The sequence below is a fragment of the Rhea americana genome, unplaced genomic scaffold (genome assembly GCF_003343005.1).
Source record: "Rhea americana isolate MKP2758 unplaced genomic scaffold, rheAme1 scaffold_25, whole genome shotgun sequence".
Lineage (NCBI taxonomy): Eukaryota > Metazoa > Chordata > Aves > Rheiformes > Rheidae > Rhea > Rhea americana.
The window spans coordinates 4,909,150-4,921,357 of NW_028186368.1; the positions used below are offsets into that span (position 1 = coordinate 4,909,150).

General features: G+C 33.8%; 1 protein-coding gene across 1 annotated transcript in view; it reads left to right on the forward strand.

Moving 5' to 3' along the window:
* Nucleotides 1-1,254: 1,254 nt before the first annotated feature.
* The window catches only part of ASCC3 (activating signal cointegrator 1 complex subunit 3), a 258,777-nt gene continuing 247,823 nt past the window's right edge, over nt 1,255-12,208 (forward strand). The window contains exons 1-3 of the mRNA XM_085306936.1: nt 1,255-1,394; nt 2,152-2,302; nt 7,370-7,953. Of these exons, the coding sequence (XP_085163062.1) occupies nt 1,305-1,394; nt 2,152-2,302; nt 7,370-7,953 (825 nt within the window). The 5' untranslated portion in view covers nt 1,255-1,304. The remainder of the gene's footprint in view (nt 1,395-2,151; nt 2,303-7,369; nt 7,954-12,208) is intronic.

A 12,208-nucleotide genomic window follows, 5' to 3' on the forward strand; every position in this document is an offset into this window, starting at 1 on the left:
AAATGCCAGTTAGTAAAGCAGGTAACCTATGTTTGTTTCTTTTTTTTTTCAGTTTCGAGGGCTTTTATTCAAAATGCCAGTTAGTAAAGCAAAGAGACCTGCCAAGTCAGTGACATTTCTCTGTCTGTGACTAGAACGCTGCCTTTGGATTTCCTTTTGAGTTATATTGAAAAGTTAAAAAATAGACATTAAGTGAAGAAAAATGTTAAGGATAATTAAAGCAGGTGATTTTTTGTACATTATATGACACTAAAAATAAAAGAAATTCACTTTCTTTATTGTTCTAAGTTGTTAAATCCTGAATTGTTTACAGTCTTCAGACTTGATAAAAAGGGTGCATATCATTAAGTTTATATTATCATTAATTGTTTCAAAAAAATCTAAATCTGTATCTATTTGTTACCATCAGGAATTGTAGATGTTCATTAAACAGTTCAGTTGTGGGCACTTTTCAAAACTAAGCAACTTTGAGAATAGTTTCTCTAGGAAGGCTTACAATAAGTACAATGAAAGATGGATARCAGATGTGTTACACTGCAGATATGAGTCTCTTTCACACAGGAAATAAGAATGTCCATAAATAAGCTGTTGTCCTGGGAAGAGTACAGTGCTGTGTAAATGCATATATGTGTTTGCAGTTGTGTGATTAAAAACATCCTGAGGCATTCCTCCTCCAGTTTTCTGATATTACTTTTTTTTTTCTTATCATAGCTTAATGATATACATATTATGGTCTTTTTTTTCTATCTTAATTTTCTTTACTTGTTTTGCTATTTAAAAATCATTAAGCAATTGTCAAAAAGAAAATCTCTTTATCAGTGCTGAAGGCAGTTAATGAGCTGAGAACTACCACTGTGTGCTGGTTCGGAAGAAATCTTCGCATAGATTGTAATCGCTTATTACTGTTTAGAGATAAAGTTTAATTATGTGGATATCACTATAATGCTCTTGTGTTAGCAGTGTTAAGGGAATAATTGCCACTGTGTCTTGTTGCTGCTGACTTTACTTGAGAAGAGAGAAGAGAAAAACRTGCTGAGTAACCAGCTCATTTGATCATTATGCCCACAGTTTATGCCCGTCACTTACATTCTATTGAATTTTGGTTATAAACACTTTGACGTAGATTTTTAACTTGTCCAGTTGAAATGCCAGCCTAGTTCTGTTTGCTCAAAAGCATCTTTCAATTTTCTGATGTGAATTTGTATTTACAGCATCAACAAAACAATATTTTTTCTTTTGTTCTCATTTAGGTGCTTGAAGTGGGATTTAATTTCTCATCCTATGGATCACTGAATGAGTAATAGATGGCCTTACCTCGTCTTACAGGCGCTTTACGATCCTTTTCAAATGTCACTAAACATGACGATTATAATGAAGAACTGGGAGACTTAATGGTAAAGAAAAAAGTTTTTTTTTTTTTTTCCTTTTTAGTGCATAATTGTTAAATGTCAGAATATATGGTAGGAATATTTAGTTTCTTTAATTTATACCGCTGTTTTATAAGATTAGGCAGGCAAGGCTGGGCAGAGTAAGTATAGCTTCTTGCGTGTTCCTTTGTATTTTCCTTACTCAAAGTTAAATTTGCTTTAGCTCTGTGATTGTTCTAGGCCCTTACGTTCAGAGTATGCTATTTAGGTAGGGTAGGTTGTATCAGTAGAGCTCTGTTATTTTGTATTTCAGGTAGCTATGATATAAGTTGGATTGGACTTGCATGTTTTTAGCCCTGAGCTTATGCAGAACCAGAGACCCAAACTTTCTGCCTTCAGATACTGAGACTTTGGATTCTTGTTGGCTGATGGTTTAGAATAAATTTAATGATAATGTATTTAGGTACATTTTTTTTTCATGAAAAAAAAATATATTAAAAATAGTATATGCATTACTGGAACCTGAAAATTGAAATTAAATTGGAATCCTGGAGGTTGTAAACCTCTCCTGAGGCTGCAAGAGTTTTGCTTTATGGAGAATTCTCCTTTTGAAGAATACAGTAGTTCATGTGTTCCTTCTCATCTCACCCTCAAATAGGAGCGTAAGGAAGACATAATAGAGAAATGACTTGTAATTGTTACTACATTGTTATTGAATTAAGTATTGGAAAGGTATGGAATTTGGCATCTGGTGATTTGTAAATGAAATATTTTCCATTTTCAGAGTAAAAGATCAAAACTACAAGAACAGTTGCTGACGTCTGATCTTACATGGAAGAAGATAATAAAGTTTGTTGATGACAATTTGGACAAAAAAGAACACCAAACTGTTAATGGTGATTTAAAAACAATATTACAAGCTGCAAAACAAATAGGTATGTTTTAATTTTAATTCTCCAGTAGTCTAATAGACTATTTTTTTCCAACTGCTGTTTGCCTGCATACTTGTAAACTAATACAATTTTATTTGTACCTTGACTCCAGTCTTGCWGGGGAAATAGCTTTGAAATTCCAGTTAATCTGATATGTATACATACAACCTAGATTTGATCGGTTCTTTTATTTTAAAATATGATTATGTTTTTACATTGATATTCCTGCTTATAAGAGTATTTTTATGTGGTGTCTATTTGTGATCAACCTTCAGCAAGAGCAAGCAACAGTTTATTTTGGAATATAGCACTTAGTATCAATGTTCTTCTTTTCTCTATCTGCCTTAATTCCACAGAACTGTGAAAAATTGAATTGCTAGACAGGTAGATAGAAATTTTAAAAATGTTTTCTGCTTGAAGGACTGTTTTGTGTTGAGGAGAGAAATTGATAATAAAAAATTGCACTCATTTGGAATTAAGCTTTTAAAACTGAATATTATGTTATAGCAAATGAAGTGTGAAAACTTAGTTGGGGTTAGAAACTTAGTTTCTAATTTACAGGCTTTTCTGATGAAACTGTTCCAGCATTTTTTGACATTATAATCCAGAGGGTTTTTCTCACAATACACGTTAACCTCTCTCACTCTTTCTCAATAATTTCCTTGGAAATACAAAAGGACTAACAAATTAAGGAAGAAATGAGCATCTGAAAACAGACTTTCAAAAACACTAAGTTATTTGGGTCTAGTATGTAATAATACGTCATGCTATATGGTTGCCCGGAGTCTGTCTGGTAAAGCTGTAATGGTGCATTACTCTAGTGAGTCATCAGAACAAAATTTGCAAGTATTTTTCAAATCACTGGTAAAAATATTTGAGTCATCTGACTGACAGGTGTTCTAAATCTCACCTACTTTATGGTTTACTCCGGTGTCATATGCTGTTATTCTAGATTTGGCCCTAACTTTGTTTTTTATCCTATTTTTTAATACAAGTAGTCGAGCATGTGCGGGTTAGCGGAATTTAACATCCTCAGACCTCTTTCTAAGACAGAGAGGCCRCTAAGAAGGACCATTCTACTTCCATTCTCAACTCACGTATCTGTTTCAATGCAAGTATTTCAGTTGGCAATTGTGATGTGCAAGGTTTTGAGGAAACTCATGCGAGGTGTGATTTCAGCCACTTTAGAGGTAGGAAAAAATCTGCCGCATGCTACTAATAGGTCTTGATAGCCACTAAGAAATAACTTTCTTAGTGGCATGCTATCTGTCTTTAGGCATCCAACTAAACTCCCTCTACAATTAGTGGTAAACTCCCTGTTTCTTTGGCTGTCAGTGTACTGCAGAGTACGTGTGCTCCACAGCACACTGAGGAGGCCTGATTCCTGCATGYGCAGCTGCCCACCTTGCAGCTGTAGTGCTGCTACCTTGCATAGGATAAAATGTGCCCAGGGAGGTAGCTGCAATGTCCTCCAAAAATCTCTGAATCTGACATCCGGTCGTTTTGAATGCTTGGGGCATTTTGGAGTGCGGTGCCCCAAAACRTAAATGTAATTTATTCCTCTTATTATTTTTTTTTTATTTATTTTTTTTTAATCAACTATGGGATTGGAGGCCTAAAGCTAGTATGGAAAAGGTGCTGTATTGATAACTGATCGAAGAAAAAACTGTTACCTAACCTACAGCAGCTGTTTTTTTCCTTAATTTTGAGATTGTCCATACAACTTCAACAATTCACTCTCTTTTAGTTGTTGTTAGGAGTTTTTAATTGCTGTGCTGCAATGGTAAAGGCAAGTTTGAGACACATCGGTGATGGGAAGGAGAGCATGAAAGGTATTAACATAGTTCTGTTCAAAAAAAAATATTCTTCTTGGATAAATAGTGAAACTAGATGAATGTCTGTATGAACAACATATTTGTGAAGACAGAAAAAAATGATTGGGTTTTTCTCAGTGCTCCATTTAAATAACATACTACTATTGTGACTTTTAAAAGTCATCCTTTTTATTTCTCTTACTTCTATTCCATGACTTGATCAATTCAGMTTTTGTTAAAATGACATTAGGATGTTAGGAGGAGGTCGGTCAATACCATCAGGCGTGGACCAGGCACTGAAACAGAACATGTTCCCTTACCGTCAAGCAAAGACACCTCACTCCTCCCTGGCCATCAATCCTCCTGACTGTGGAAGGAGACTTGATGCAGAGGGTATGGCCAGAGCACCAAGTGTAGTTTATTGTCCTGCTCCAGGCTATGGTGATCAAGTGCAGGGCTATCCAATGGTTACCCCTGGACAGCCCCAATTTTATCATTTGCATAAGTTATTTTCCCTTTTCTCACTGCTTGATCCTCCTTTTTGCCATCCTTTTTTCCTCCAAAATAAACAAGCTGTCTATAATGACTTTTGCTGCCGTTGCAGTTTCCGGAATTGCTGTGTATGTGCCCACCTTACCATCTTCCTAACCATCTGAGGAAAGAAACTTTTTTGATGACAGCCAAAAATAGGACAGTTTCTAATGATAAAAATATTATTTTTTAAAAAGTTGTCATGAGAATACATTCTGTCTTATTCTCCTCTTTTGTTGTAATATAGTTCATTACTAATATGCTAAATATTTTATTTTAGAGAATCTGAACTTAAATTTGATTTCCTTCAGATGATTCAAACAGCTTTGTGTACTGATTTTTTTTTCTTAATTGGTAGCATGCTTAGTTGGTKTCTATACTTGTCCTCATTTTAGGTATTGTAGTAATTTTTTGTAAGTAATGTAACCAAAAAATTAGTATGCATTTTTGAGGGAAAGTAGGAAGCATTACAGAATATACCTTGCACATAAACATGAAACTTACCTGGAAGAGGAAAGATGAGATTTAAGTAAGGACCTGGTACGACTACCAGCTAAGCACATCAAACTAGGTCAATCAGAGCTACAGAGAGATTTGATAGTGTTATTTCCCTTAATCCAAATATGTACATCCAGAGCAAGCAATTTAGACTAAGAGAGGGGAGATGTGCATAGTTGTTTAAATGTCCAAAATTTATAACTTTATGTAAGAGATACTACAATAAAGTATTGAYTAGGCTAAGGCTGACAAATGCATAATGTCTGTGAAGTTTACAATATAACAATTAAGACCATATGAAGTGTAGGAAGTAGGACGAAATGTCTGATGGGGAAGAAACAGGTTGTAAGCAAAATAGGTGATTTGCCATTAAAAGTGTTCTTTTAGCTTAATGGCATTTTACTTATTTTCAAAGACAAGTGACTTTTAAATAATGATATGTTTTTGTATGTTAGGAATATAAGAGTGAGGATCAAACAGCAAAATCAAGTCTCTTGAGTTTTCAGACTATTTTTATGTTGCGATTTCTATGTAGTTAATGCCAAGAGGGAGGCTGAAGCAACACTTTCTATTGAGACATATTTACGTATATCGAGTATGTGTGTGTACTTTCTTTTATATAGCTTATTCTCTATATCTATATCTATATCTTCCCTATTCTATAGGGAAGATAATTAGCTGTGCACCTAATTATCATGTAAATATCACCTACCATTCCCTTCATGAACTTCTAAGCTCTTCAGAGTGTGCCGTATGGAAGTTCAAGAGAAGTAGTGAATTTTTAGACACCCTTGTTTATATATTATGTTTTCAGCTTCTCACTCTTGTTCTATGCTTGTTATGCTTCTGGGGAGAAAGTCTTTGCTTTGCTATATTTGAGCCTAACTTTCCTGAATCAAGTCTCAATTAACTACGTAGAAGTAACTAATAATCTTTCCCCTGATTTCAGTAAGTGTTTTTTTTTGTTGTTGTTTTTTTTTTTAATAGTCAGAAATGGGAGACACATTATAGCAAATACATAGTATATAACTGTTTGGATAGCAGGAGGCAGTTTTGAGTATTTGCCATCTTCCCTATTCTAAAAAATATCATTTGGGGTTTTTCTTTTTCTTTTTCTTTCTTTTTTCTTTTGTTTCTTTCTTTCTTTCTTTTTTTCTTTTTTTTTTGGAATGGATAATATTGTTCCTTTTCATGTAATTAACATTTAATAGGTCTTTTGAGTTAGCTATAGCAGGAATAAATCACTAATGTTATCACTTGAATCATAGTGTTCTCTGTTAGAATTTTGCTAGTCAATCCTAATATAACTGTAGAATTGACCAGATTAAGAGATCTGGACAATAGTAGTTTGTAAATCTTGACACTGAACTTTTAAAGTATTTTAAAATTATGAAATATTTTAAGAAAAGCTAATTCTATTTTTAAAAGTTGGAATAACCTACTACAGTTCTTAGAAAATTTTTTTTTAATTTGGAAAAAATATTCTGCTGATTATACTCTTAAAAACCTGTATGCTGTATTTTTATGTATTTCTTGCACATCATAGCTTTTTGTTTTGTTTAGTAGTGACATTTTGGTTCTTTACATAGTGTCTTTACTTATGTTTTCCTCAAGGACCTCGGAGAATATTGATGTAAGAGGGATAAATTGGGTTTTTCTCTAATATGTTTTTTGATTTTTCTCATTATGATTTAATATAGCCTATAACTCTGAATTTATGCATCGACTTTTAATTTCTTTGGGAAAATTTTTTAATTAATACACATTCTATAGTACTAGAAACAAGAATGTAGTATTTCCCAGCTGATTTCTGTATGTTTAGGCTGTCATGAATATTCAGATTAGACAGTGAATAAACATTGATACAAAGTGGAAAACAAAGTGGGATTAAAAAACAAACAAACAAAAAAAACTGTAAAGAGCTCATAAATACACTGTGGTGAATTGCAGACCTCAGGCAAGTTTTCTTCCCCTTACTTGAAAAATAAGAGAACGTTAGTAATCCTTAATATGAATTTCTTGTAAGTAGGAAGATAACGAAGACAGATGCTTTATTGTTGTATACTTCTTATAATTCACTACCTTGCAACTACTGCTACTTGTTATGGTCTTTGTTTCAGTTCTTTGTTGTTAAGATTTTTTGCAGGAAATTGAATACGGTTATGTTATAGGCAATGGAGGAGAACTGGTTTGAAGAGTATATGGTTATGTTTGTTTCTGTTAACAGTTGGAGCTGAAAATGGACAAGAAGCAATTGAAAGCGGAGCTGTTTTTCTCTTTAAGACATTTCACAAGAAAGAATGTGTTGGTCATGATGAGACAAAAGCTATCAAGCAGATGTTTGGGCCCTTTCCATCATCATCTGCTACTGCAGCTTGTAATGCTACATGTCGGATTGCTTCTTACTTCACTGAAGAACAGCTTACAGCCCTTGTACAGATGGCTGAAGAACAAAATGATGATAACAGAGTGTTCTTTGGTAAAAATATAGTGTTTTCGTTTGACATGCATGGTTTGGATCACTCTGAGGAGCTGCCTGTGAATGGTGAGACCGATGCACAGAAAATTATAAGCTTAGATTATAAGAAATTTCTGAATAACCAGCTGGATCACTTACAGAGTTGCTATGGTGAGAAATCTGATCTCAAGTCTTTGGAAAAAGTAGATGATTCTTTTTTGTGGTGTGAAGTTGGAAAGTATCTGAATGAATCTCAAGGGGGTACCCCTGGAGGGCCAACAACAGAAGATCTCTGCTGCACTTTGTACGAGATGCTTGCTTCTACCAAAAGTGGTGATGAACTTCAGAATGAGGTACAGTAGCATATTAACCATACTGTATTTAAATGTTGTACCAATATTAAGTTATTTCATATTGGATTGTGTCAGTATATTTCATTTAAGTCTTATCTATGTTTTGTTTTTGTCTTAAGAAAAATTACATGATAGTATCTTAATCCATGAAACAAAAGAATATTATGTGTATATTTCCTCTTCCCTCTGTAATATACTGGACATTATTTTTTTGCTCATTTCCCCAGCTGCTTCATACTTTTTTTTAAAAAGCAATAACTATTTTAAGGCAAAGAATTTCTATTTTTATTACATTGAAAAATCTTGCGCAAAAGAAGTCAGTAAATGTATAGATATTTAGAAATGCAGTTATCAAATATAACCATATCAAAATGTGAGACCTTGTGAGGCTCTCACTATAAAAGTAAAAATTAAACAGAAATAACCAAAGTCAAATATCTTGCTATTAGACAGGTTACCACTCTAGTCTCAGAGCGTTCCTGTTGTTGAAACAGAAAGGAAATGAAAGGAAGGTTGGAGAATGGGGCATGTAGCGCTATATTAAAACTTTGTTATTTTACTTGCTTTTATTTTTTATTTTTTGGTAAGGAAGTGGGAAAGGGTTATCAGTAGAAGAGCAAAGAAAGCTTAAAGGAGGGAGAATAGTTGCTAGGAGGCTGGAGTGTAAGATAAAGCTAGTGGTAGAAAAGGGAAAGGAGTCATTAGCTGTGACTCCTTAGGAAAGACGGATGAAGTAAGCCAAGGGAAGAGAGAACTATTTTTGAATGGAGTAAGGAATGCCTTCCAGCCATTTCTTCATCAATTCTTCCATTTCTTTTCCTGTGCACTTATCAGTTATGTTTTTCTTTTACCGACTTGCCCAGCTTTCCCCCTAAAAAAAAAAAATAAATAAATAAATTCAATACACAGAACTCTGTAAGCAACTTTTAAGAAAGACTTAAAATACAGAAAATCTGCTACATAAATATTACTAATGGTAGAGAAGGACGATCTTGTGAAAGGCAGCATAATGAGAATTTGCAAGAAGTTGGTCATTAAAAATGCAGCTTTTCTTCTCATCTAGAAAAAATGATAGAGGATCCARGTACTCTATTTTCTGTTTAGATAATTATGTATCTGCTTGTAATGATATAGTAATTGTTGAGGTTGTTCTTTTGTTTGGTAGTTAGAAGAGAGCAATTGACCGACTTTTTGCTGTGACCATGCTTCAGGGTACGTCTCAAGGTTTCCTTTGACATATTTTCTGTATTTGAATTTTTTACTACAAGTTTTCTTTCTGTTTGAGAAGCTAAACTTGAACATAATTGGAGACAGACCTAATTTGTACTGTATTAAAATACCTTTGAGAATTTTTTTTGAAAGTTTTACGCATTTCTGCAAGCAGAAATGTGTTATGTTCTGTGGAACATAGAAAAAAATCCTCATTTGCATTAGGGATTTGAAGTTTTTTATTTGGGTATGAGAAAAGATTTCCAAAATGTGTTTTTTTCCTAGATTAAAGGATGTCTTTTAACATACATAGTTACAGGGAATGCAGAAGTACTTCTGTACTTCCACATAATGTTTAGTTAAGTTTAATTTGTAGAATATTAAGGAAAATGCTTGAAATATTTCACTTGAAGCAAGAAGAAAGAAAGATATTTTTATTTTGCAAGATTATAATCAGTAAATGGAATCATCAGCAAAGACTTCCTTTCCTTTTGCATTTATAACAGAGACTTTCTGGTAAATTATCTCTCTTTTTGGTTTTATAGGAGTTTTAGTTTGATTATATAAAAAAAATGTACATTCGCTTCTGGAAAGAAAAAGTAGTCTTTCATATGGTTGTTTGAAAGCTGCATCTTTTTAGATTTTAAGAATTCTTAGTAATAAAAAGATCAGTTTTCTCCCTAATCAGCTCATTTTTACCCCCCATATGTCTCTGATGCCATAACAATCTTTCTTTGCTGTTGACTACAAATGTTGCTTGGTTAGCGTATTGCTTTTTGCATTGATCTCATTAATTCATTGCTCAGTGCACAATATGTGTGAGGGGACGTAAGACCAAACTGAAAATGATCACCTTTTTTTAAAGAAATAGCTGATACTTGTATTGTGTCGAGTTGTGAAGAGTAGTCACAACTATTTTTTTTTTTTTTTCTGGTTTTGGATTTTGCCTTCACTTAGGGATTTTTCATTGTAGCAATTTTGCTGGTGGCATCACTGTGAGCAGATGGTGTTCTTTAACCTAAAGGTAACCCATTTGTGGAACTGGGTCATCGACTTGCGATATGAAATGGTTTAACAAGTATGTATTCGATCATGCATATTGAAAATCTTACATTAATTATGGTGATGCACATATGCTAAAGTCTCTGTGCTCCATGAAATTCTTTTGTTCTCTATAAACCAAGAAAAAAGAGCCATTCATATGAAAAGATATTTCTTTGTAAATGAAATCCAGATCTTTAAAATACATTTGCATATTATAAAAGTGGTGCCCATTCAGTTGCCTTGTGTGTTCTTCTATTTAGAAAGATACTGTTATTTATTAATAATAAATAAAGTATTATTATTATTAATAAATAAGTAAAGAATGTGCTCATGATAAGGATATTGGGGAGTGGACTCCTCAAAAATAGCTTCATTTTATCTTTAAGCAAGGTTTATAAACTTTACTTAGCAAAGCACCCTAAGCATATCAGCATTTGTAATTCATTGCAAGGGTGACTTCCTGTTTTTGTATGTACATATAGACACGCACATATGTTGCTAAAATTTTTAAATAAGTAGTGAACTCTGAAATGAATTGGAATAAGCTTCTTTTCCCGTCACTGTGTAGTCTACAGATAGTGATCACCTAGGGGTAAGAAAGTTATTGTTCTTTGCTTTCTCTGCTTAAGAACATTCCACACTTCCCATGGGACAGTTTATTTCTTTGTGATACCTTCCTCATTATTCTTAATTAGAGGAAAATTGATTCCTATGCTTAGAGCGAGATGGGAGTTATAACTTACTGTCTAAGCTTCCAGGGCTTCCGTCAATTAAATGCATTCCCAGCTGTCTTGCAAACTGTCCTAGTAGGGACCAAACACATTCCTTTCTATAGTTTTTCTAAGAATAATTCATTGTTCATCATTCCTACAAAATGCGAGATTCAAAAATGCGCGATTGTATTTCTGAAGTGGATTCGTCCTTCGTGTCTGAAACACTTGAGAACGTGCAGGTGACACAAGCTATAGTGAGAGACCAAAGGGTGGTAATGCAGAGTTTCAAGATGCTGAAGCCTTCCTGAAGGCTACACCCGAAGTCAGAAAAGTACGAATTGTCAAATATAGGTTTTATATGTCAAAAGAAAGAAGTCAAGAGTTCAGGTTCATCAACAGAGCTATTCATTAATGTATTCATTATTAGAGCCAGTGTTTGTAGTTTTAGGGTTAAAATTCAAAGCTTTCATTCTTATTTCAGAAGGGAAGTTAATGGATAGTTTTACTGTTTCAGGAAGTATGTTTTTTTTATTGTGATATTTGTGCTTCTCTATATTCTTGATGTAGCAATAGAGTTTTAGATATTTTTCACTATGCTCTTCTGTATTGAGCGCTGTATTTTTTAGAATCCTGCTTGTAACTTTTTTTTTAACTGCTTCCATCACTTTTGTCTTTTTTTCTTTTTTTAATTGAGTTGTTCTATTCCTGTTGACCTACCCTAATCTCCTCACAAATGTCTGCCTGTTGGTCTAACCTGTAAATGTTGGGAGCAGGAGCAAAGGGAATTTAACTAATTTGTCGGTTCAGCTAACTGGCAGGAAACTCTCTGTGTCTAACACTTGCCTTCCTGAAAAAGAAGTGGCAGAAGAGCGAAGGAAGGGAAATTCTATTTAAATTTTCATAGAATTTAGAAAGGGCTTTTTTTTGTCATTGATACGATATCTTAAACTAAGGAAGATTCATTTTTAAGAATGTGAAATACTTTGTCCCAACTACTCCTGTCAGCCTGTGCCAGAATCTTCTTGTGTAGGTGGTTAGAACCAACCCTTGTTCTAGCTCACTTTCTAGCTTTACTTGGGGCTGTGTTTATGATCACTTGTTCCTGGGTTACAGTTTTCTTTTCATTTAAATCAGTTTTAAAAAATGATCACTGAAGAACTGCACTTGAAGTTTTATTCCAGGTGATACTGTTCGCTTTTCAACACTGCCTTGATACGCTTTTCAACACTGCCTTGCTTTTCGTGTTCCCTTCAGGCAGTTTCTTGCCATTTCTTGCCAACTTTATAATT